Raw genomic sequence first — 23195 nt, forward strand, 5'->3', positions numbered from 1 at the left:
GCAGAATGTCCTTTATCCAGTAGCAATAGAAATAATGGGGCTATCCAGTAGCAATAGAAGTAATGGGCCTTACTTCAGACTCTGGTGTTCCCAAAAGGGAGTTGCAGAAAATACTTGTTAGTTGGTAGTGTGGTTTTAATTAATACTCGGCCTTCCCTTTAGCAAGGGGTAGATAAAGGGAAAATGTGAACTGTATCTTTAGGATAGGAGCTTAGGAGTGGGAAGGTAGGGAAGTGGCTATGGAAGGAAAACCAGATAATTTTAAAACTAGGAAGTCCAGTATCTCATGAATATACATCTGGATGCATGGTATGCCTTTGTGTTCTTCAGGGTTTTTCTTCTGTTTTTATTATCTATTACCACTTCAGAAAAACTTGAAAGTGAGAAGCTGAACGTTGCTGAAGTTACTCAGTCTGAAATTGCTCAGAAACAGAAGCTACAGACAGTACTTGAAAAGATCAACGAAACCCTTAAACTGCCTCCAAGAAGCATTAAATGGAATGTTGACTGTAAGTTGCATGTTTTCTATGCTGTTCTTGTTTGTTGACAGCTGAGTGTTTATAGCTGCTATCTGGAATTATGAAATATCCAATGATAAGGGAAGGCTGAAACCTGGTATTTATTGTAGGAGCTGCCCTGCAGGGCACTTTGAACTGCGTTACCCTCTATTCTCTTTACTGCTCGTCAACCCCCAATTTAAATAGTGTCTTTTCAGAGTCTGTCAAAGTATGGTATTTCTGCTCTTAAGTCCATATGCATACCAGCTTAAGTTTTCTGTTACTTACTTACTGTTGAAATAGGCAAGTGCCCGCATAAATAATATAGATAATATAGGAGAATATAGATAATATATATAATATAGAAGGAGAGTTAGGTCCTAGGGCTTATTTGTGTAACATTTGCAACATAGATACGAATAATATTTCTGATTATTTAAGGCTAAATCTGAACCACCAGTTTTTATTGCAAAGCTCTCATTAAGATTAGGACCGTATCCTTCCTGTTTTGTTGTATTAAAAATGAATACAGTTATATCTAATAGAAATGCCCTCTGTGGCCCAACACAGGACATTTTTACTGCATTTGTGTTGCAGAAAGCAGGTTATCATCAATTCTATAAAATTAGACCTCTTAATCAGTTTTAAATTTGGTATCCAGAATCATTTCACACCAGTGAATACCTTCACCAGTATGTAGCATTTTCCCTGTCTCCTATACCTGTCTACCACAGATGGGCTGTGTTGTATCCTGTTCAATTTCCAACAGATTAGTGAGAGGGAGAGAAATAGCTCAAGGGAGGAAGACTGAACGTTAGTCATCTCTGACTTTACCCTTCATGTGGTCCCACTGAATTTTCTTTACCCATCTCTCTTCAACTTACCCCCAGGTTTTTTCCATTCTCTGTCATGCAGCGGGAGGCAGGGTGTTTGGAGTGGCTTGACAACTTAACTTCTAGTTTTAATTTAATATTTTACATGTGTTTTAGTGCTAAAGTAGAGATAGGCAGCAGCAGCTGAAGCCAGCTGTAGCACACACCAGTTTTATGCAGACAGACCTCTTTCTGGTGTTCCACTAAAGCACCTCATCCTTGACCACTGGCATGCCAGCAAAATTTGACAGTGATACCACATTTTAGATGAATGGGCATGTCCATGTGGCATAGTTGGGACTTGCACTGGAGGATAATGAAGAAGAATGTTTCAGTTAATCTGGTCCTGCTTTACAGTGTAGTAAGGTAGTAGTTGTTGGTTAGCTCAAGTACACGAAACAGAAGTGCACTGTACTGTAGCTGAATACTACTCTGGGAAAAGACTATAAATGCAAAAACAAATCAAAAAAAGAAGAAAGGCAATTATAAAAATTAGGAGTGATTCACTTACAGATACTTATGGATTTCCTGCATATGGCTTTTGATATCTTGTAAGTTGTGTTAGTGTTAACTACGCATATGAAACCTGCTGTGAAAAAGCTTCAATAACAAGAACTGTAACAACTTCATGCGGAATGTTTGAGTCATTGAGTTTAGTAAGTTATTGCTTAAGGCTTCTGCCAAAATAGGCTCATTTATCATCCTGCAGACATTGTGACACTTAAAAATGAGTAAGTGCATGTTATGAGTACAAAAATATCTTTCTGATAGTCCATAAATCCTTATTGAAATAAAGTGAATAAAAGAAAGGCAAGGATAATGCAGAGACAGCACTTAAAATGCTGTACATGAAATCTGGGTTTTGGATTAGCTTTAGATTTCCATCTACATGAGCCTGTGGTGTCCAGACATATTGCAAAAAAGTAACGCTTTGGTGCTGACACTTATTATTGACTGGGCTGCATTCACATGACCTGTTGAGCAGGAGGGGACCAGTAAAGGTGAAGTGCATTAAAAGTTCCCCAAGGCTCCAGATGGCAGGAGGAGAAGAGTCCCATAATGCCTACATCCTAAATGGTAAAAATATGTGCCCTAGTTACTTTGCAGTTTGTAACTTGTGCTTTTAATATCTATTTCAGCTGTTCATGCTAAAAGCCTCGTAGCAATACTTCATCTTCTGGTTGCATTATCACAGTATTTTCGAGCACCAATCCGACTCCCAGATCATGTGTCCATTCAGGTGGTTGTTGTGCAGGTAAGAGAGGTGTTGAACAGCTGTTGGTAGTGTTGTGAAATTGACAGGGGTTTCTTGAAAAATACAGATGGAGTTTCTGTTTGGGCAGGCATGTGTGTGTCTGTTTGGCTGACAAGAGAGCATCTTCCCTGCTGGAAAATGCTTCAACCAGAAAAAGGCAGAAGTGCTTTCCCAGATTGAGCTGTGGCTCAGAATATCTTATTTAGATTGTGGAGTGGCCAGACTCTGACGTTAAAAGTATATGAAGCATTGTTATTGTCGGAATGTGTTTATCACTCAATGTGATCTCTAGAATTATTATTTTTCCCATTTTTGATGGTCTTCTCACTTGTGTAGAGATTCAAATCAATCTTGGCACTGAATGATGAATTGTCACTGTTTATTACATTCAGATTCATGTTAGGTGACTAAATACTCTTTTTCAGCCTTGTGCATGCTAATTTAGTCTGATTACAATGTTGGCTTTCTCATAAGCATGCAAAACCTCCCATCAATTAAATCTTTTGTGTCAGTCAAACTCCTCATCCATCCAAACTCTTCATATTCTGTTATATTTTTTCCTTCCCTTGGACTCGTACTTGCTCTATCTTATTTGGCCTCTTCCCATTTAATTTGCTTTTCTTTCTGTCCTAGTAGCTATGCCTTTATTTTGCACACTGCAACTGTCTTTATGTGTTTTAACTGATGTTACCCTGAAGTATCTGATGCAAAGAGCTATTGTTCAAGTTGTGTGTGACTGAAAATCTGTGGGACATATCTGAGAAAGTAACCTTTTTCCAGCATTTAAATCAGACAGTTCTGTAATTTGAGGAGAAATCTGAAGGAGAGTCTCTGGTAGATGTGTCACTGATGCCTGATAATGACTCATTGACTCTCAAATTCTGCTTCATGGGTTTCTCTACAGACAATGAAAGAGAACCCTAGCAGATTGGCACTTATTTAAGACTTCAGAGGAACATAATTTTCAAGCACTTTTCTTTGGCTATTATAAATATATTAATTACACTGGGTTATTTCAGTGTTCTACCAAAACCAGCTTAAGAAATCTGGAGTACAGTGGCAGGGCATCTTTGGGTTAAACCCCCCACCAAAAAAAAATAGAAAAAGAAAACCATTCTAAAATAAAGAACCAGTCTTGCATTTTGCTGTCACTCTATATGTCCAGACAAAATTCCCACTGAAATCAATGGACGTAATTGTCCTTTTGTTTAATAGGCTAAGGTACTTCAACAGCAAATCCACTGAAGTCACTACAGATAAACTGATTTAAAAACAGTAAGTAGTGGGAGATTCTGGCTCTCTGCTTTGCGTCTGAGCTATGCAGCTGTAGCTCAGGTGCTGGTGAGCGAGAGAAAGGAGTTGTACCAGGATAAAATCTTGCAGAAGATTTCATCCCACAGCCCCTGTCCTTGGTGAAAACTGGTCAGTGGAACTCCAAGGCTATGCTGATTCCTATAAACAGGGAAGGGTGAGAGGAAGGTCAGTATTCTTACTGTAATTGTGTTTGAGGCAATTTTCATTTTTATTTTATAGTGGATGGTTTTTTGTTTTAAATGTCTTTCATGTCCTGTGAGATGGGTTCTGTGTAATTCATCATGTGCCCTCTGAACTCAGTGAAAGTTTTAATCAACAAGCAGCCTAATTTAGATCCTAAAGCCTACTTTAGTGTTCAGACTTGCACACCTTATGTTCTAAACCCTCATATATTCTGTGAAGTCAGATCATGCCTGGGGAAGCTTAACAGATTATATTGGTGGCTGGTTTTAATTTCTACTCTATATAGTTTGATAAAGGGAATAGTATAAAGAGAGGAATAAAAACCCCAAGTACTTCTATGAACTCTCTGAGGAAGACTACCTTGATTCATTTCATTATTTTCTTAGGTTGAGAAACACATAAAATGTGTGGGTTGCCTGTTGACTGGGTGTAGTTAAATGCAGTAGAAACAAAGATATCTCTGAAACTAAAATGTGCTCATACCCAACAGGTAATCAGCACAGGTCTTAGGAAAGCTTGTTTCATTTGGGTGTTTTGTACAAAAGCTGTTAGGAATGAGATAATATGAAATCTGGTTATAAACTGTTTGGGGAAAAAAAGAAAGATAGATGGATCTTTTATAGTTATTTTATTATATGATTTTCTTTTCCTTTCATAGTAGTAGAGTGAATAACTTTGACCAAAGCCTGGGCTTTGTTTGTTTACTGAAACAAGTGAGAGCTTTTGTGCAGAGCCATCATTTCCACTCCTTAAAAAAATTATTTATTTATGCCATCCACGGCTTGTTAAATGACAGGTTGTTTGTGTGCAAGGAATGTAAGTCAGAGAGTATAAGAATGCATTGGCAGAGCAGCCAGAATGGCTTCAGTGTATTCTGAACACTGGTATTGCAATTCTTGGGTGCATAAACTACTGATAAGCAAACACAGAAAATTAATGAGATTAGAAGAAAGTATATATATCACAGGCGTAATCTGAGATCCTTGGTCCCACTGCCTGAGAAGGTGTGAAATGCTTCCAAGCAGCACTGCCTCCAGCTTCCCAAGAAGTCTTTTTTTTGAACCTGTGACAAATGTATTTGTTCTTTAAGCTCCAGAACAGTTCTGCATTTCATTTTGGTGGGGCAGTTATGAAACATGACCCTCCAGATGAAATGGATAGCAACAGTAGATAGACAAAACCCATTCAGAGGGGTTGAAACTAGGTGATCATAAGGTCCCTTCCAGGGTCCCCTTCCAACCCTTACTATTCTATGATTCAGGTAGTTGGAAGGTTTTTAGAGTGGCACTCGTGTGTTTAAGTAACCAGTTGGCCCTCAGTTACATAAAACTGCTGACATCTAGCTGATGCAAACAGAGATGAAGAAGAAACTTTTTCCATTTCCAGACCTATTACCCAAATTTCAGATGTGTTTTTTTAGGGTTAGTCACCAATTTAGAATGGTAAGTGATTAGGAAGATCTTTCACAGCCATTAGTGGAGTCTTTCAGCTGGGAGGGAAGAAATGCCAAGCCTGTCCCTGAGGTCACTGGAATGTGTGTACAGCTTTTCTTTTTAATGGGGAATCTTAATTCATGCTTTATTTCTTTGAAATAGTAATGTTCATTTTTATCATTTGTTATTTCAGTTATAGCCACTTGTCTTTAAGGAACATTGTTGGAGAGTCTTTCCATCCTCAGTGTCACTTCTTTGTATTTTTAGGAATATTGTGTCATTCTCTGTCTTGATACAAGTCAAACTTCACAACAGGTGACATCAGTGTTAGAGTAAACTTTGAGGCAGAGAGTTTTTAAATTGCAGAAGATGAATGGGAAGCAGCCTTCACAGAGATGGTCCTTAGACTAGTGTTTCTAAGGTCCATTCTTATTGTTGCCCTTGGGATTTTTTCACCAGTCTTTTTACAGATCGGAAGCCTAAGAAAGTCCGTCTTGACATGTGGTGGTGAAGTAAGTGTCCAGCAGAGTCATGTTATATTTGGGTAGTGTGGAAATTCCATTACTGTTAGTGATCAGATGCCAGACACAAAAATAGGGCTTGATGTCTTGGGATCTTTTGGTTGTGTGGGTTTTTTGTTGTTGTTGTTTTGTTTTGGATTCTTGGTTTGGTTTGGGTTTTCTTTTTGTTTTGGTTTATTTTTTATTTGTCAACAACAGGATTAAGATGTAGAATTCCTATTATATTAATTGCTGTTTATCAAAAAGGGAAATGTTTTATATCTGTATTAGAATATATTTTAGGCGATTTTTGCATGTTTGCAGAGGGAAGGTGAAGTAAAAGAAGCCTTTCTCTTCTCCCATGTAAGTGGACTGGACACTGAGATATACAGTTGCCATTGCTACAGTGCTCAACTCCTCTAGGAGACAAGTGATAGGGCTTTTGCTTCAGAATGGATGCTGCTTCAGAATGCATGTAGGAGTCATCATCAGGAGGAAATAAAAGTTTCCTTTCACCCTGCAGCAAAGTGAAAAATAAAAATCCTAGAATGGAATTTTAACTTGAGCTCCATGAACTAGATGGTAACTAGTGCAAGTAGGTGCAAGTAGGTAACTAGGTGCAAGTACTTACTGCTGTCTGCACAAGTTATAAATGAAGATAGCCCTAAATGATGTAGTTTTTCTTTAGACTTTCAAGATATGTGACAGAAGATGTCTCAGCAGCTGTTCTGTGCCCCCTCTTTCAGTATATAACACACTGGACTTCACTCTCTCTTTTTAATGTTCAAATGTCCTCCCTGAATACATTTTTAACTATATGCAAGATAATAATAGGGTTTTACAAAATAGGACAGAAAAACCCTGAAAATATCATCTAGCTAAAACGACAATTTGGCCTGTTCGAGTACCAGTCTGGGGTGACCCAGAGAGTGCCATATATGGCTTTGTTGCAGAAACTTAAGTTTGATCCTCATATATTTTAGTAATGCAGCATAGAAATACTAAACTCAAGCCTGACCAAATCCTCAGCACCATCATACATGCCTCAGGTAGGGTGTGCTGTCTTTTCCAAGGCAGGGAAGAGCAGCAGCTCCAGTTCACATGCCATGAAGGACTTTTGGAAAAGGTTAGTCTCCCTTTTCTCTTTTCCATGTGTAAGGCAAGTCTGGGACCAGCATAAATTTATTTTTCTCTTTTCCTTGTATGACAAGGAGTGAAGAATCATGAATAATTGCTTAATGTCTAGACTTTATATGAAGTCGTCAGCATTTGCCCAGCTCTTCTTTCTGTATTGCAAAATCTTACTAATTCCAGTGAATAGAATTAACAGAGAGAACACAAAGAGAGGCAAAACATATGTGCAGTATTTACACTGACAACAGATGACTATGATCAGCACACTGGAAACAATGTCAAATTTTTTAAACTCATTCATTTTCCAACTGACTCAAATAGCAACCATTTGACTTGGCTTCTGCCATTTTGTGTACAGCTTTTAGACACAAGCCACTCACCACCATGTATGAAGGGCTTCTTGAATCTGAGGGACATTGGAGTCAATGCATGTATTAACACCAAGAAGGACTAGGATCTGGAGCACACTATGAATAGATTATCCTCCATTTTGGTTTTCCATCACAAGCAAAAAAAGCTCTTTCTGTGGAGAGAAGTCAGAAAAGGAAACCACTGAGGCAAGAGAGAAAATGTATGAACAGAACGAACTGATAGGCTGGGAGCAAGAATTTTGTGAAAGGGAAGCATGGGCACCATCTGCCAAGCTGTTCATTGAAATACAAGGTTTAATTCAACTCACCTAGACGTGCCTCTACTAAAATACTTACATATGTTTTTAGGTGTTTCAAAATGTCTTGCTGAATTGGGGCCTTTAGAATAAAAGTGAATTAAGAACAATGGAGAAAGGAAAAGAAATACTTCCTTCCACAGGTGGAGTTTTCACGTTTCTTGTTAATTTACAAAAGATTTTTCCGAAGTACTTGCAAAGTGAAATAATCTGTTGCTGTAGGTTTGTTTTAAAAAGTTCTTATTTTGCAGGTTTCTCATCTAATTATGTTTGTGGATCACAAATAATTTTTTTACTGTACCCTAAGCATTAAACTTTACAGTGAAAAATGTTACTTTTTTATTTTTTCCAGAAACGAGAAGGAATCCTCCAGTCTCGACAAATCCAAGAGGAAATAACTGGTAACACTGAGTATGTCAACACCACTTTTGCCAACAGTTCAGTAATTGAACACAGATGTGTCTCAGAAATTCGAACATTTGCTGATATTTAGATTTTGGTATTGGGGTTCCAGGGAAGATGATGTATCAGCCAGTGGCTCTATTTTAGCCTTTTCAAGAGCTGCAAACATGCATCTAAAAATACAAAAGGGTGAGGAAATGTCCCTGCCCGTGGCAGGGTGGTTAGAACTAGATGATCTTAAGGTCCTTTCCAACCCTAACTATTCTATGATTCTGTGATTCTATGAAATACAAAGCTAGGGAACTAAAAGCAGGAAACCATGGTAAAGAGGAGACAGAGGGACGATACACAAAAGCTCTACTTTATATTTATCTTCTATTAATTTATTTCTGTATTTATTCTGTTCCTTATTATTCAAAAGTCCTTCAAACAAGCAAGGAAGATATGCTTCATTCTTTTATGTTGGTATTTATTTGATAGGGAACTAGATTATTTCAAAAAGGCATGTTGTATGACTATATCTAGGTGTTTTGGAGATTTAAATTGATGGTATTAAGACCTGTAGATGGCATCTGACCAAACAATTTGTAACACAAAAGCTATTCCAAATCAACAGAAAGCAATAATAGAATATCCTAGTTTTTAATGGAATGAAGAGAAACCAGACTATTGACTTATTATTAATCTTTATGGATTTCCTTATGTGTACTAGTTATATAAGGAATCAACTGCAGGAAAATCCTGCAGTTTTAAGAACCAAGTTCAAGCATTGTTTTGGCTGAAATTGTAGTTGGTTTGGTAAATGCATCTTAAAAACAAATGGAAATGTTTTCAAAAAATCAGTATGAAGAAGCCACCTTCACTCAACCCTAACTATTCTATGATTCTATGTGTTGATTTAGTTCAATAGTAGGATATCTGGGGTCTGGTTTCCCATGAGACTTTAGTGAAGCCAGGAGATATTAAACTGATGGACTGTGGACTAATCCAGAATCTCAGTTGGAGTGACTTGATAAAGGTTCTCTTAATTCTGTTAATCTTCTCCAGCATTCAACAAGCTGAAGATTTGGCCATGTATGATGCTGTCTTTTGCAGCACAATGTCTGCAAGTGTATTACATATAACTGTGTTTTGTTCTTTTTGTTTTTCATAGGGCATTATCAGGAAGGCATGGTAAGTACATTTGGTTATTTTCTTTTTCTAAAGGCTGCCAAGGTAAACATTAGTTCTGCAATGGGTGGCCACTTTGCTCAAACTGCAAGGAAGCAAAGGATTTCAAGTTGCTCTGGCAAATATATAAATATATGCACCACAGGCTATTGTGGCAGTTAACAAAAGGAAACAAAGCATAAAAATCAGTCTGACCATCTTTAAAACACATTTCATTGCTTTTCAGCACGTGTTAATTTGCAGGTGCTTTGTGGTTTAACCTCTGTAACATTACTGTAATAGTATTAATGGTCATATGTTCACAGCATAATATGAAATGATGTCTTATCATAAACCAGCTGGTGAACCTGTTGGCATTCTTGCATGCATTACTTGCTTACACTTTAATGACTTTGAGTCATTATTCAGCAGGCCTAAACACCACACAAGTTCCTGCTTCTAGTATGTCTTACTGCAAGTAGTGAGACTAGCCAGAGACCTGGCTAACAGAAAACATGTATCTGAGAAGCTTAGGTGGAGTCCCACCAAAATTTAGCATTTGCTTTTTGTAGTATTTCAGTAGCTGCCTTAGAGCTGATCTAAAAGGCTGCATGCATAACCTTCTTTTCCCAGTGATATCCCAGAGCACTCTCCGTATAAAGTGTACCTTCTACAAAAGCTTTTGGATCCAGCTTTCATACTATTGAGGAGTATGAATGTAGCTTTTCATAGAGTCAGTCATTATCATTCAGGTGATAGTCAAAATGGAAATTGCTCAGAAAAAGCTCTGGTGCCTTTTTATATTTATTATTTTTTCTGTTTTCTTCAGAAGGTGGCTATGGTAGCACTCCAGTCATGCTACCCTAGGTTGCCTGTCCTGCTGATTATGTCCTAAATTGCATATCAGAATGGCCCCAAAACATCTATACAAAGGATTGTATTGCAGCTGTGTAATTAAGAGGCTTGCTTGAGGTGGTTTATAATACAGCACATCACAATGCAGTCAGTGGCCCATTGTGAAAATCTTCCTATGTAAATGTACTAACTTTAGATGTGAATTCAAGTCCTTCTGCAAAAAAAAAAGATTTGGTTATTTAGCTCCTTGTTTCTGTCTGATTAAGGTTTTATGCATTATGATACCATTATTTGTTAATCTCTAAGAAACAGTGTTATTGGGTAATCCAAATCATAATTGAAAATGATGCTTTTTTGTAAATAATAGAGAGTAAGTTCCTAGCAGCTTATAGCAAAAAAGCAGTATGCAAAATACATGGTACTTGGAATACGAAGAGGCTATAAATAAACCTCTTCCTGACTGTGTTGTCTCAAACAATATGTGCCTTAATAAGCGTTTATTCTGCATTTGGATGGACAACTGCTGCTCAGGATATTAATATCTCTGAATGTTTTTCAGAAAGAGACGCATTTGACACTTTATTTGACCATGCTCCGGACAAGCTCAATGTAGTGAAAAAGGTTGGAAAGTTTTAATTTTCAAAATACATGATGTGTGCATGTTTGTGTGGATCTGTTTCTACATATGTAGTGAGTGTGTATGTATATAATACATAATTGACATAGTTTGCATACATTAAATACAATTAAGCTTTATGCTTAAACAAATATACAAATTCGTTATTATAATATTACTTTTTAGTAATATTTAGCAGCATAAACTTAACTTTGGAACACAGAACAGCATGTAGTTATCAATGGTTCCATCAAAAAGATATTCTCATAAAGTGTATGTTAAGTAGAACCTGCCTGGTAGATTGAGTATACTGATGCTAAAGAGGTGTCCCATTTACAACTGCCAGGGATCTGACCTAGAGTGTTTTGGCTGCTGTCAGATTTGAGTGGAGTCCAATTACCCACTTCCCTATAGTCCGCTGCAGGGTTTTTGTTTTTTTTTTAAGAATTATTATGTTTTAACAGTGTTTTTATTATATACATCACAATCATTTTATTTCTGTTCTTCAATCTCAGAAGAAAAAAAAAAGTTTTTTTTAATGTTCTATTTAAATTTTAAAACTTGAAAATTGTGTTGCAGTCTCTTTGCTCATGCAGATTCTCTTTTGAGTGGAGTTCATACTGCATGTGTTGAGCTGCTGCTCTACTGAATAGGCTTTCAGTACATTGTTTTCATATTTCAGACTCTCATCACCTTCGTGAACAAGCATCTGAATAAATTGAACTTGGAGGTCACTGAACTGGAGACTCAGGTAGGATTTTACAGCCTCTCATAAAAGGGAGGGATAGTTGCACTGTTGTGCACTATGCCCTGTATCTTATCCAGAAATCTCATTGAGTTAGTATTGATTGAGCTCTAAGATGTTATTTCAGCAGGAAACCCTTCATTTCTAAATATGTTTGTGTGATGAAGACCATCACCAATTGGGCAGCTTAATTTTTCTGAAACTGTTTTGCGCTTCCATTAGCATAAAAATTAATTAACATAAGCTACCTCTTGGGTGCTGCCAAGTGCTGTAAGCAAAACCTGTGCTTGTTTCAGTCAGGAAAGAACTCTGTCCGCTTGATTTGATCCAGCATCAAGCTGAACAGTTGTTTCCTGCCTACCTTCACATAAGCACGCAATCGTATGGGATTACAATGACTCTATTCAGTAAGACACGTTCTTGAGAGTAAAGCTACTCAAGTGTATAGGCAGCTGTAGAGTTGGACTGCAGGCTTGATTGCACCACAGAAATAATGTGGTACATGGTCTTCTGTCTTGTTCTCAGCTGCTAAACTGGCTGAAAAGAAGCTAAAAGAAAAGCTTAATCCTGCTGTATTAATACCACCCCATGTGAACAACTGCAGCAGTTTTCATAAGCAAATTACAAGGTCAGACAGGAAGGATGGTATCAAAAAAACCCAGGTGACTTCAGGACAGGCTTTATTTTATGTCTTGATTCATGTTATTAAGAATTTCTGGTTTATTTAAATAGCTATCAGTCTCGTAGAGATTTTTCAAAGGTATGCCTCAGATGGAAATAATATGTAAGGGCTTTCAGAAATGTGTTCCTTTTGCCTGCTTGTTGCAGTATTTGCTTTGGAAAAAAATATTTATTCAAATGTGGCTAGAAACCCCTTAATCATTTATCTGAAACAGTATTCCCTGAGATGAGAGATTGTATTCCTTTCAGTTGAAAGAAAATTGCCTACCTACGGGAAGGTGATGGGTTGCTTCAGATAACCCAGTTTGATTATGAGGAACCCTCAGTACCCTGATAGACCTAATGCCACAGGGGTAAGAATGAGAGGCCTTTATCAAAATCTTTTTGCTATTTTTTTAGATAGAAATTAGCATATAGCAATTACATATCTTCCATCTGTAATTACACTTAAAATTAGGTTGACACAGACTTACATAACATGGATGAAGGTGTTCCTTTATTTCCTCCAATGTACTGGATTTAAGTGCAGCCATGAGGTTGCACCTCCATTCTACTTCTCTGTGCTCAGGGAATGCATGCTGTTTGAGAGCTTGAAAGGTGGCTGTTCTGATTCCCTGCAACTAGTTGAATAGAAAGAAAAAGCATACCTCAAAGCTACTGACAATCTTTCTTTCCAGGAACTTTATTCTGCATGTGTATTTTAGCATTAGGTCAATTTTGGAGAAGACATAACAGAATGTACTAACTGAATAAGAGGAATCAAAGAAGTGAGATGAAATCTTTTTGTAGCAATTTAAAATATTTGTATTAGTATTTTGTTGACAGTTTTGCATTAGACAATATATATCTTGTTCATTAAGCAAAGCAATGAGTTACTCTTCAGTAAATGTCCTGAGAAATGTCTGTTTTACAGTTTGCAGATGGTGTGTACTTAGTCCTGCTAATGGGTCTCCTAGAAGGCTATTTTGTTCCTCTGCATAGCTTTTTCTTGACTCCTGATAGCTTTGAACAAAAGGTAATTAGATTTCATTTTTCTGCTGAAAACGTACATATATAAGCATGTCAAATAGACACAGACTTTTCTGCATAAGTTTGCATTTCTAAGATCTCAGTATTAATGCTTATCACAAATAAAAGGGAAAATTATGTTAATAATGGGGAGGTTGGCAAGTAAGAACTGATTCTGGCAACCATTTTGTGATGCACTGAACCACACTTAGTCTTCATTAAGTGTAGAAAAAAATTATACACATGAATTGATGACTGAACTGGGTTTTTGTGTTGAGACTCCAAGAATTTAATATTTGAAAGTTTTAATGTTTTTTGGAAGCATGAGAGCATATATGTACAATCTATCATTTTAAGACCAACTATTACCCGAATGTCTGTTGCTATCCAGGCAATTCAGCTGTCTATTCAAGACAAGAGTGCTTCATGGGCCATCATGTTCCAATTTTCAGACTTTCAGGAGGTGGGCTGTTCTTGCTTGTAGCTAACTTTTGTATGGGTAATATTAGTCCACATGTTATTTTTCAATTACTTTTATGTTTCTGAAACCACCATCACCACCCAGAAAACAATAAAGCAATGGATTCTCTGGATTCCACAGACCAGATCTGCCATTGATATACAGAGTCCTGACTATTTTTATTTTCTTAGCATCTGGGTCTGCAGCTTTAAATAAATTTTGTTTTGACCATTTATCCTATATTGTATATAGTTCACAATAATGAATACCTTTATTGCATTACTAGGTCCTCAATGTATCCTTTGCATTTGAGCTAATGCAGGATGGTGGATTGGAAAAACCAAAGCCAAGACCAGAAGGTATCTATTCTACTTTTTTTATACCTTTTTAAAAATTTGCAGTGGATCTCATAGGATTATGGTGTAGCTAAACAGTGGTTAAAACATTAAACAAAGAGTGAAAGTCAATATATATTTTGAAGTACTTAGGTAACTGTATTTCAAATGGCTGTTAGATACACTTTCAAGTGTTGCAAGGCTTCCTTTCTTGAATGGCCAGGATAATATTTGCATGACCAAACATATGCAGTAATACTCAGATATTCACTTAAAGAAAAAGAATACAGCTGTGAATGGTGTAACTAGCAGATACGAATTGCTCCAGTTGCTCCCTTTTCCCCCACCCTGCATCTTCATAGCAAACCTCAGGTATTCCAGTGTAATTTACAAATTTTTCACAATGGATTGAAACGGGCTGAAACTTAAACAGCAGAGGTTTATATTGGATATAAGGGAAAAATCCTTTACTGTTAGGGTGGTGAGGTACTGGAATGAGTTGTCCAGGGAGGTTGTGAATGCTCCATCCCTGGCAGTGCTCAAGGCCAGGTTGGATGAAGCCTTGGGTGATATGGTTTAGTGTGAGGTGTCCCTGTCCATGGCAGGGGGGTTGGAACTAGATGATCTTAAGGTCCTTTCCAACCCTAACTATTCTATGATTCTATGATTCTAAAATAAGTAGGTACTGTGGATAAGGAATTGCAAATGTTCCCGTAAGAGCCTTTGAATGCAGGACCTAATGATAGATATTTAAATTATATTTGGAGCTGGAAACTGAAAGTAAAGTGCCTTGGGGGAAGATGAAGGGTTTGAGCTGACTTTAGCAGGACCAGGGCTGCACTCCTCTTTGCCCATATAAATTAGGGTTTAAATCCAGTCTTTTAGGCTAGATATAGAGCTCTTGATTCACCATGCTATAGGGTACTCTTGTGGTTCCTCCCCTAAGCACTTGCCACTTCTTATCATGGAGGAGCTGGACATGTAGCTTCTGCTTCACACTTCCCAACAGGGGTGGTAACTAGGCTTCTGCTGTTTACCTGCCACAACAGTAAAAATAAATGTGCTTTCAAGACCCATTACAGATTCACATTCTGTGATGCACAGTCTTTCCCTCCCATAATATCGGGTTGTCATTCTCTGAGGAGCTGATAGAAGTGAATGCTCAGTTTTACTTCTAATAGCAATGGCCCTCTGGAGATTCAGGCACACATCACTGAATCAAGTTCTGCTCTATTCTGCTTATTTTCCATTCCTCCCAGCTTCCACATCATAACAGCAGTAGATGTACACACATACAAAATAAATATGTCTCAGGATTGAACCTATTCTGCTGGGCATTTAATCCGCACCTACACAGCCTGTCTTTTCCCTTCTTGTGATTGCTTGAGTTCTTGTCCACAGTCATACTTAACTAAACCAGTGGTGACTATCACAAACTTTTATGTTTGAAATAGAGAAGAGGGAAATAGTGAAATCTAGGGATCCAAGTAAAACAGAGAGTATCTGTGATCCCTTACTCCCCATGGAGGTTTAAAATTCCTATGGCATTTAATTTTTCAGGTATTTATTGCTCTAGGGGACAGCTAATTTTTCCAGTATAAATCAAGCCATAAGGATATTTCAGCATATATAAGACATTTCTTGTGCAATTATTGAAATGCTTAATATGAAACTTCCTGCCCAATGTGAATGGAAAAACACATCTGTTTTATGTGTTGTTACACTGGGCACAATGCCCGTACTTAAAATTTCCAGTGAGCAAAAGCATATTGAAAAGGATCTTACCCTAAATGTGTGTACTAAATACTCTTTAAATTCCTACACTGTTTCTTTGAGGTTCTTGAGGAAAAAATATGCTGAAAAGTGCTTTAGAATATGAAAAACATATCTAGTGGAAAAAAGAATGTGGTTAAATAAATGAGTATGAAAACCAATGATTTTTATGGGGTCAACAGTTTATTTGGGTTATTTGCAGTATAATTGAAAAGGTATTAAAAAGCGTTCTGTGACCTTTTACTTTAAAAAGGGCCAGAATATTAATCTACTGAGTCTATAATGAATACACTTCCAGTTTCAGCTTTTTTCAGATTACTTCTTGAAATGTGTACATCAAAGTCAGGTTTCTCTTTTTGAAAACTGCAATCAGTAAAATGTTATATATGTAGGTCAAACACCTGTAGCAATGAAAATAACTCATCTTTCTCTGAGAGCATGCTGCTTTTTAGTTTGGAGCTTTCTGCAGAATTCTGTTGTGGCAGTGAAGTCCTCTGGTAACTTTGCAAAGACCTATCAAAGTTATCTCTTTATTCATTTGACATTCTGTATTAGGAAAGGAAGGTGTTCTGCGGCTTGCTGCTGGCCTGAAAAGGAAACTTCTGGAGTTACAGGCAAACAGTATTGCAGAGTATAACTTGATGCTGTGGGAGCAGTATGCCCTTCCTCTAGCTTTTGGCATTTTCTTTTATACCAAGCAGTTTTGATTTGATTTAATTAAGAGCCACAAAACCATGTGGCCATGGTTTCATGACCGTACACAAACTCAGCATAAAATCTAGGTTTGAGTGCTTTAACCCTTTGTCTGTGGATGTCAGTTTGACATGTAGTTGATATCTTTAGCCCTTCAATGCTTTGGGACAGCATGCACAGATTTGATTGGATTCATTCTTCAATATATAGCCCCTTCACACTCTATGAGAAATATCAGTGCTGTGAAATATAATGGTAGAACCATCTGATGACTATATACACAATTTACTAGGCCTGCTTGGAGGTTTTGAAGATAATGAGACACCATCTGCTTTACACTTTCATGACCAATTCCAAGAACCAAAATTAGGAGATTGAATTCCTGTAGAGTCAAAAGTCATAGGACAATTCTAATTCAAATTCTGTTTGCTCTATTCTGTTCTTTCTGAGGGCAATTCTAAGTTCGTGTTTGAGACTAAGTATTCCTTGAAGCACTGGCATAAACTGCTGCAATAGTACTTGTCAGTTTGTTTTATAGATTTCTTGTGAAATAGCATTGACTTTCTCAAGAACTCTTTGAAACAGAAAGTATTCATCAGCTTTTTGTTTCATGTAACTCCTTTACTTTAGACATGGAGTTTCTAAGGCCATGTACATCAGCTAACCTAAAGCATTTTCAGAAGGGAGACTTGTGTATCTAGCTTCTTTAGATCCATCAGAAAATTTAAACTTGCCTCTAGCTGTCTTGCTGAAATTAGTCCTACTAAAGGATGTTGCAACCCAGAATGCAAATTCTGCAACTCTTAATGTAAGAGTTCCATTGGTTCATGTCTCATTATTTGTTCAGAACACTTACTTTCCAGCTGCAATTAACTGAAGGTTCAGTAATGTAAATATGTGTAAACCTAGACACAATTTGTCTCATGGGTATCTAAACCTTGGTTGCATTTCTGTATCAGCACCATTAGCTATTTGTATACCTAACAAAAAGTGGTTGAAATAATGATTTTTGAGTTACCAGTTTAAAAGCTTTACTTTGTTTATATCCCTACTCTTTCTTACTATACTTGTGATTCTAATGTTCATGGATATGGATCTGAGCAAGGAAAGGAAATAGAGGATAGGCACTTTTTCTGAAAAATGTTTTGAGCTAATGAAGTTCCTAATTATTTTTCCCTTTTTATTTTCTAGATATTGTAAATTGTGACTTGAAGTCTACACTGAGAGTGCTGTACAATTTGTTTACCAAATACAGGAACGTGGAGTGAAGAATTGATTTGGGTCATGAAGGAGTGTTAACAAAGAAAACATCATAACTAGCATATCTTCATCAGTATTCCTCTGCATCTTTATCTGAAAAGGAACTGAACCATTTATCTGAAGCATTTTTAATTGCTTATTCATGCACTACTATTTTTATAGTAGATTTAAAACTAATAATGAAGAAAAAAGGTTGGGAGAAAGGTATTTGGGTATATTCTGGGAGAATTAATGTCTTAGTAATAACTGTCTTCACACTGTTTTGTAGTAGGTGGAGAAACAATGGAAAAAAGATATAGTAACTTTAGTTCAAATCATCATTTGAAGCAAATCATGGAAAGATTCTGTACTGAGTAGCTATTTTAATATTTTTTACGTATGTATTTTCAAGTCTAGGGGAACAATATTTTCTATCCTTGATAAGACAGTTGCATTCTAGTGAGAAATATGCACGGGGAAAGCCAGTTAAATACTCTTGTTCACATCACAGCTAAAAAGATACTTTTTCAAGCACTTAACCTGATTGATTTATATTTCCAGTGCTATTAGGCTTGAATTTTAGTGGTATAAACTGAAGTGGCTACTCATTCCTTCAGACTTACTATAATGTGATGCTCTGCTTTAACTATGTGTTATTGAGCATTCCACATAAGCACGCTTTGCAGCTTGGCACTTGGTTTTGTTCAAGAGGTCTTTTTTACAAAGTACACGTTTCAGGAAAACACATTATATAATATAGTTTCTCTATAATATTTGTATTACTGTGTAGCATTAGAAAATAAAAGAATGGTTTGATTTTTATTTAGTAGTTTAAACACAGGATTAACAGGTTGTAAGTTTAGATTTATTGCTAAGTAGGATTTGAATTTGTCCCTTTGTTTGAATTTATGATGAATGTATTTTGCTGCGTAATGTCCAACACAAAAAAAGGCAGATTCATTTTCTTGAAACATTCTTGTAGCCTTTCAGTTACAAAAGCACTGCTTTTTGGTCAAAACTACTCCCATCTGCAAAGATTCCATTACAATGTAAGTTTTTGGGGTCATTTTTACACAACTATAAAGAATACTTTTGTCTAATCATGACCAAGTATAAGCTATTATCTGTTTAGTTTTAGCTTAAACAAAGACAGGAAAGAGAAATGGGAGTTGATTCTTGCCATAGACAGATATCAAGCACCAATTATGTTTCCATAAAGAAGATGATGGAGACTGCCTTTATAATCAGAAACTGTGCTGGCATAAGTTGAAGAGTAAAATAGTCGTCTGCTGGAAGTCTTGATGTTAGATACTCTAAGAAGTAAGCCAATGCAACCACAGATTCTTGGGATCCTGGGTTACACAATAAGGAAGAACATCCTTAGACAGGAATTACTGGATGGCTGTTCAGAAATCCTTGGACTGTTCAAGGCAGGAAGAAGACTTGTTAATAGTCATCCAGTTACGACAACTGATATAGGTAAAACGGAAAGCAGTCTGTCAGCCCTTGGGTCTGTTCATCTGTAGAAATGCAGTGCTGGCAAGAGCAGCCAGTAACAGCTATATGTTACTTACTGTATAAAGCATTACATATTTTTCAATTTTCCAGGGCTTTTTTAATGTAGAGCTTTCCAGTCCAACATTAGCAAAAAAGGAGGACAAGCCGTTACGTTCTGTCTTTAATCACAGAATCATAGAGTGGTTTGAGTTGGAAGAGACCTTAAAGCTCATCTGGTTCCAACCTCCTGCCATGGGCAGGAACACCTTCCACTAGACCAGGTTGCTCAAAGCTGCATCCATAATGAATACTCATAATGAACACTAACAAATACTACAGAAATTATTCTTCTGAGAAGTATATATCAACTTTAGCAAAGGAAAGTCAATATATAGTTCAGAGGACAATATCTGAATGTTCTCTGAACTCAGAAATTGTTATCTGATTGTTACAAACTTTTTAAATATCTTTATTAAAATATTTTGTTACCTCTGTATTTCTGAAATTAGAGGCACAGAAAATTAACAATTATTTGCCTTTTACAGAGGGAAATAACTGGACACTTTGACCTCCATAAAAATGAACGTGTTTTGATTAGATCTTTAATACCTGAGAAACAAAGCAAAACAGTAGGAATCAAACAACCATATTTTTTGAGCAAACTGAGACCAGCAGCAGTTTCAGCTTATTTAATGTACGATTTTAATTTCTGCACCTAGACTGTAGTAATTGTAATAGTTAATTAAAAACATGTATGATATTTTTCTGCAGATCATGTTCAACTGAACACTCTTTTACATCTCAACAATGCTAAAACATTTTGATTGCCCTTGTTTTCAGGAATGCACTTGCTTTAAAAAGAAGATTTATATATGTAAAGGAAAAAAGTTAGGAGCAATGAAACTATTTTTTGTCTGGACTTGAAAGTAAGTGTTCCTGTGCTATATTGGTATAACGTTTTAGAGATTTTGAAGTCTATCAGGCTCTGTTTTCTATCCTTAAAAAACATAAAAATGAGACAAAATGATAGAATTCTCATGCTGAAATGTAATTATGCAGAATCGTAGAAACAAATAATATCCAAGCTTTACACAGTTATCTATCCTATGGTAAGAATTTATGTAAATTAAAATCTACTGTATAAATGAGAGTGTCTTATGTAAATATAGGCCCATGTGATAGTTTTAACACATTCACACAAATAGTATATGCTGCCATGTAGGAGTGGGTCATTGCTTATATTTTTGACAGTGTAGATTTAAATAGCTATCAGATAAATATGAAATCTAATATACAGATTATATCTAATATTTATTGCTTTGATACAGAATATTATAGAACTATACAATACTACTGCAGACAGTTTGCCCTTCAGCAATCAGTGTAAGCCAGCACCTTCCTTCAGGGAAGTGAAATGTTAAATTAGCTGGGCCAAATTCTGCTGGTGCCTGTGATACTTTTATTCTTGATACAGAGCAGATGTACTGATGTACAGCTGAATGCAGAATTTTCCTCACTCTTTATATGAAGATAGAAGTTGGTTTAGGTCAATCCTAATTTTATTTATATTTGCTTTAAATGATTAAATAGATCCAGATCAACAGACATAGCCCATGTAAGATATAAACAGTCACCTGGAGAGGACAGTTTCTCTCCTGGTCCCAGCAGGAGCCTCTAATCTTGAGGCTGCTATCTCACTGCTTTGGCTAGGTCTGTAAAACCAAGTAGTATGAATCCAAGCCACTGCCTTAAGATCTAATGGTGGTATTTGGATCTCATCCACCAGACCAGTATGCTTCTCTGTTGTGCTCTGTCACATGAAGGCCCACAAGTAGTGGAGTCCACACAGAATATTAACCTGCCTTGAATAACAAACAGTAAACATTTCTGCTGCTGGGGCATTATGAAACTGCCAAAAGAACAGAGGTTTCGATGCTTCTCTGATTTCTAATCCATCCACAGCATCCAGCAATGTGGTATCCAGATTTGTTTTGTGATTGGAGATGGGCATTCTTTTCCTAATGATGGAGCCTGGCATGCTCTGTCAGCCACACAAAACTTACTTTTTTTTCAAAGCGCAGCTACAGATTCTTAACAGTATGTCAGAAAGATGTAGTTAAAATAATTATCTAAAATCCTAATATCATGAAGTCATCTTCTTTCAGATTTCTTTCCCAGCTGACTGGTATTTAGTTGCTGTAAAGAAACCAGCCCTAGAAAAAAAAAGTATTGAAGGAATCTGCATAATTTTACCTGAGATACACACATAAAGTCCAAAACTTGATTGCTCTGCATTTCTGGTGGAGTACAGATGCACCAAGTTTCTTATTAAATGAGCTGACTAAAGAATATTTAGTTCTTTCCGTTTCTTAGTCAGTATATATCTTCCCGTTGTAGGGGGGCAGCAGCCTTATAGCTGCATAGTTCAGGCATTTAAGTGGACCAGCAAGTGCTGGATAAGGTCCAAATCTAGTCCAACTAACTGTGGACCAAGTTGCCAATCAGCATATCTCCATATGAACCAGTGGCATTAAGTCAACAGAGCATTTGGTCCTTTCTGTTTTACAGAGGGTTACAGTATTTCAGAATGGTTTACATTCAGGCAGACTGTATTGATTGAGGTAAATGCTACTTGGTTGACTTTTGTTCTTACTTAATTCCTTAAAGTATGTTTTTAAATTCATGTTTCAGATTAATTTAGCAGACACCTTAGCGCAAGCTATAGTGTTGTAAAGCAAAATGGCTTTTAAAAGTAATGGGATTTATTTCATTAGAGAAAGATATATATATATATGCTATTTAATACACTAAATACTTTAGGTCTAGTTTTTGTTATTCCTGTCTTCCTGTCAGAACAGCTTTCATGAATGGCCTGTGTGTGTGCAAAGCATGCAAAAACGAACAGTGCCTTGAATAACTTGCAAGATTTTCTGCACTGTTATCTAATAGACTTTTGTCATTTTACTATAAGAATTAGTGTGGTTTTGTTTTTTTTTACAGTTAAAAGTACAATTAAAAGCTGAAGAAATCCTTTGTAGAAAGTTAAAATTAGCTTAAATTAAGATCTTTTGTTTTGATGTCTCACATGAAAAAAGGAGATAGCAGCACCAAAATTCCCAAATTACGCATACCTCAGCATCCACAATTTTTCCAAAGATGTTTTGAGTAATTTAATATTTACTAGGGCTGATTTTATGTATTTTGACAATATCTTCTGTATGATTGTTTCTTTTCCAATAATGAGATTTTCTTTTCTAACAGTTTAATACTGCGCACTCTGCAACAATGTATGTTTCACTGTAATATATTTGGTTTTCAATTTCAATATCGAACTAATGAAAAAACAGCATATTTGCAAAATCTGCTTCTTAACGTGTATCTGAAAATAATGGTTAGTTTAAATTAAGCTGTGTTGCCTTCAAGTGCAGAGTTAGTAGCTTTCACAGAATATATTTAATGTACCCTGTAAGTAAGAGACACCGTTGCTGAATTTTTCCTGCGCTTTTTCTGAAACCTTTGTTTTGATTCACAATAAAATAAAATACGCATCTGAAAAATCAACCCTGTATGTTGGGTCAAAGTATAAAATGTATGACAAATAATTAGGAATGCTGTATGGTTTATTTTCTCTTAGCTTCTAGACCCATTTTCAGTTGCCTCTATGTGGGTGCACTAGGTGTTTGTTATTATTTAGTGTGGGGGCTGGTGACAGCTGAAAGTGGGTTGGCAAAAACAGCCGCGTAAGCATATGCTTGAAATGATTAACAGCAGGATGCTGGGAAAATGCTGTATTTGACTCAAAATAGCAAAGTATACCTTTAATTAAAATTACTGTGCTGAACATTTTAGTGGTGGTATTGCAGCTGGGTATAATGCGATTTACTGCA

The 23195-nt window shown here is 36.5% G+C and overlaps 1 protein-coding gene across 1 annotated transcript in view; it reads left to right on the forward strand.

Moving 5' to 3' along the window:
• PARVA (parvin alpha) overlaps positions 1 to 22869 on the forward strand; it is a 66741-nt gene extending 43872 nt beyond the window's left edge. The window contains exons 5-13 of the mRNA XM_005150642.3: positions 369 to 509; positions 2509 to 2624; positions 8208 to 8266; positions 9411 to 9430; positions 10821 to 10882; positions 11560 to 11628; positions 13217 to 13318; positions 14058 to 14130; positions 17764 to 22869. Of these exons, the coding sequence (XP_005150699.1) occupies positions 369 to 509; positions 2509 to 2624; positions 8208 to 8266; positions 9411 to 9430; positions 10821 to 10882; positions 11560 to 11628; positions 13217 to 13318; positions 14058 to 14130; positions 17764 to 17840 (719 nt within the window). The 3' untranslated portion in view covers positions 17841 to 22869. The remainder of the gene's footprint in view (positions 1 to 368; positions 510 to 2508; positions 2625 to 8207; positions 8267 to 9410; positions 9431 to 10820; positions 10883 to 11559; positions 11629 to 13216; positions 13319 to 14057; positions 14131 to 17763) is intronic.
• Positions 22870 to 23195: the final 326 nt, after the last annotated feature.

The sequence above is a fragment of the Melopsittacus undulatus genome, chromosome 8 (assembly GCF_012275295.1).
Source record: "Melopsittacus undulatus isolate bMelUnd1 chromosome 8, bMelUnd1.mat.Z, whole genome shotgun sequence".
NCBI classification, from domain to species: Eukaryota; Metazoa; Chordata; class Aves; order Psittaciformes; family Psittaculidae; genus Melopsittacus; species Melopsittacus undulatus.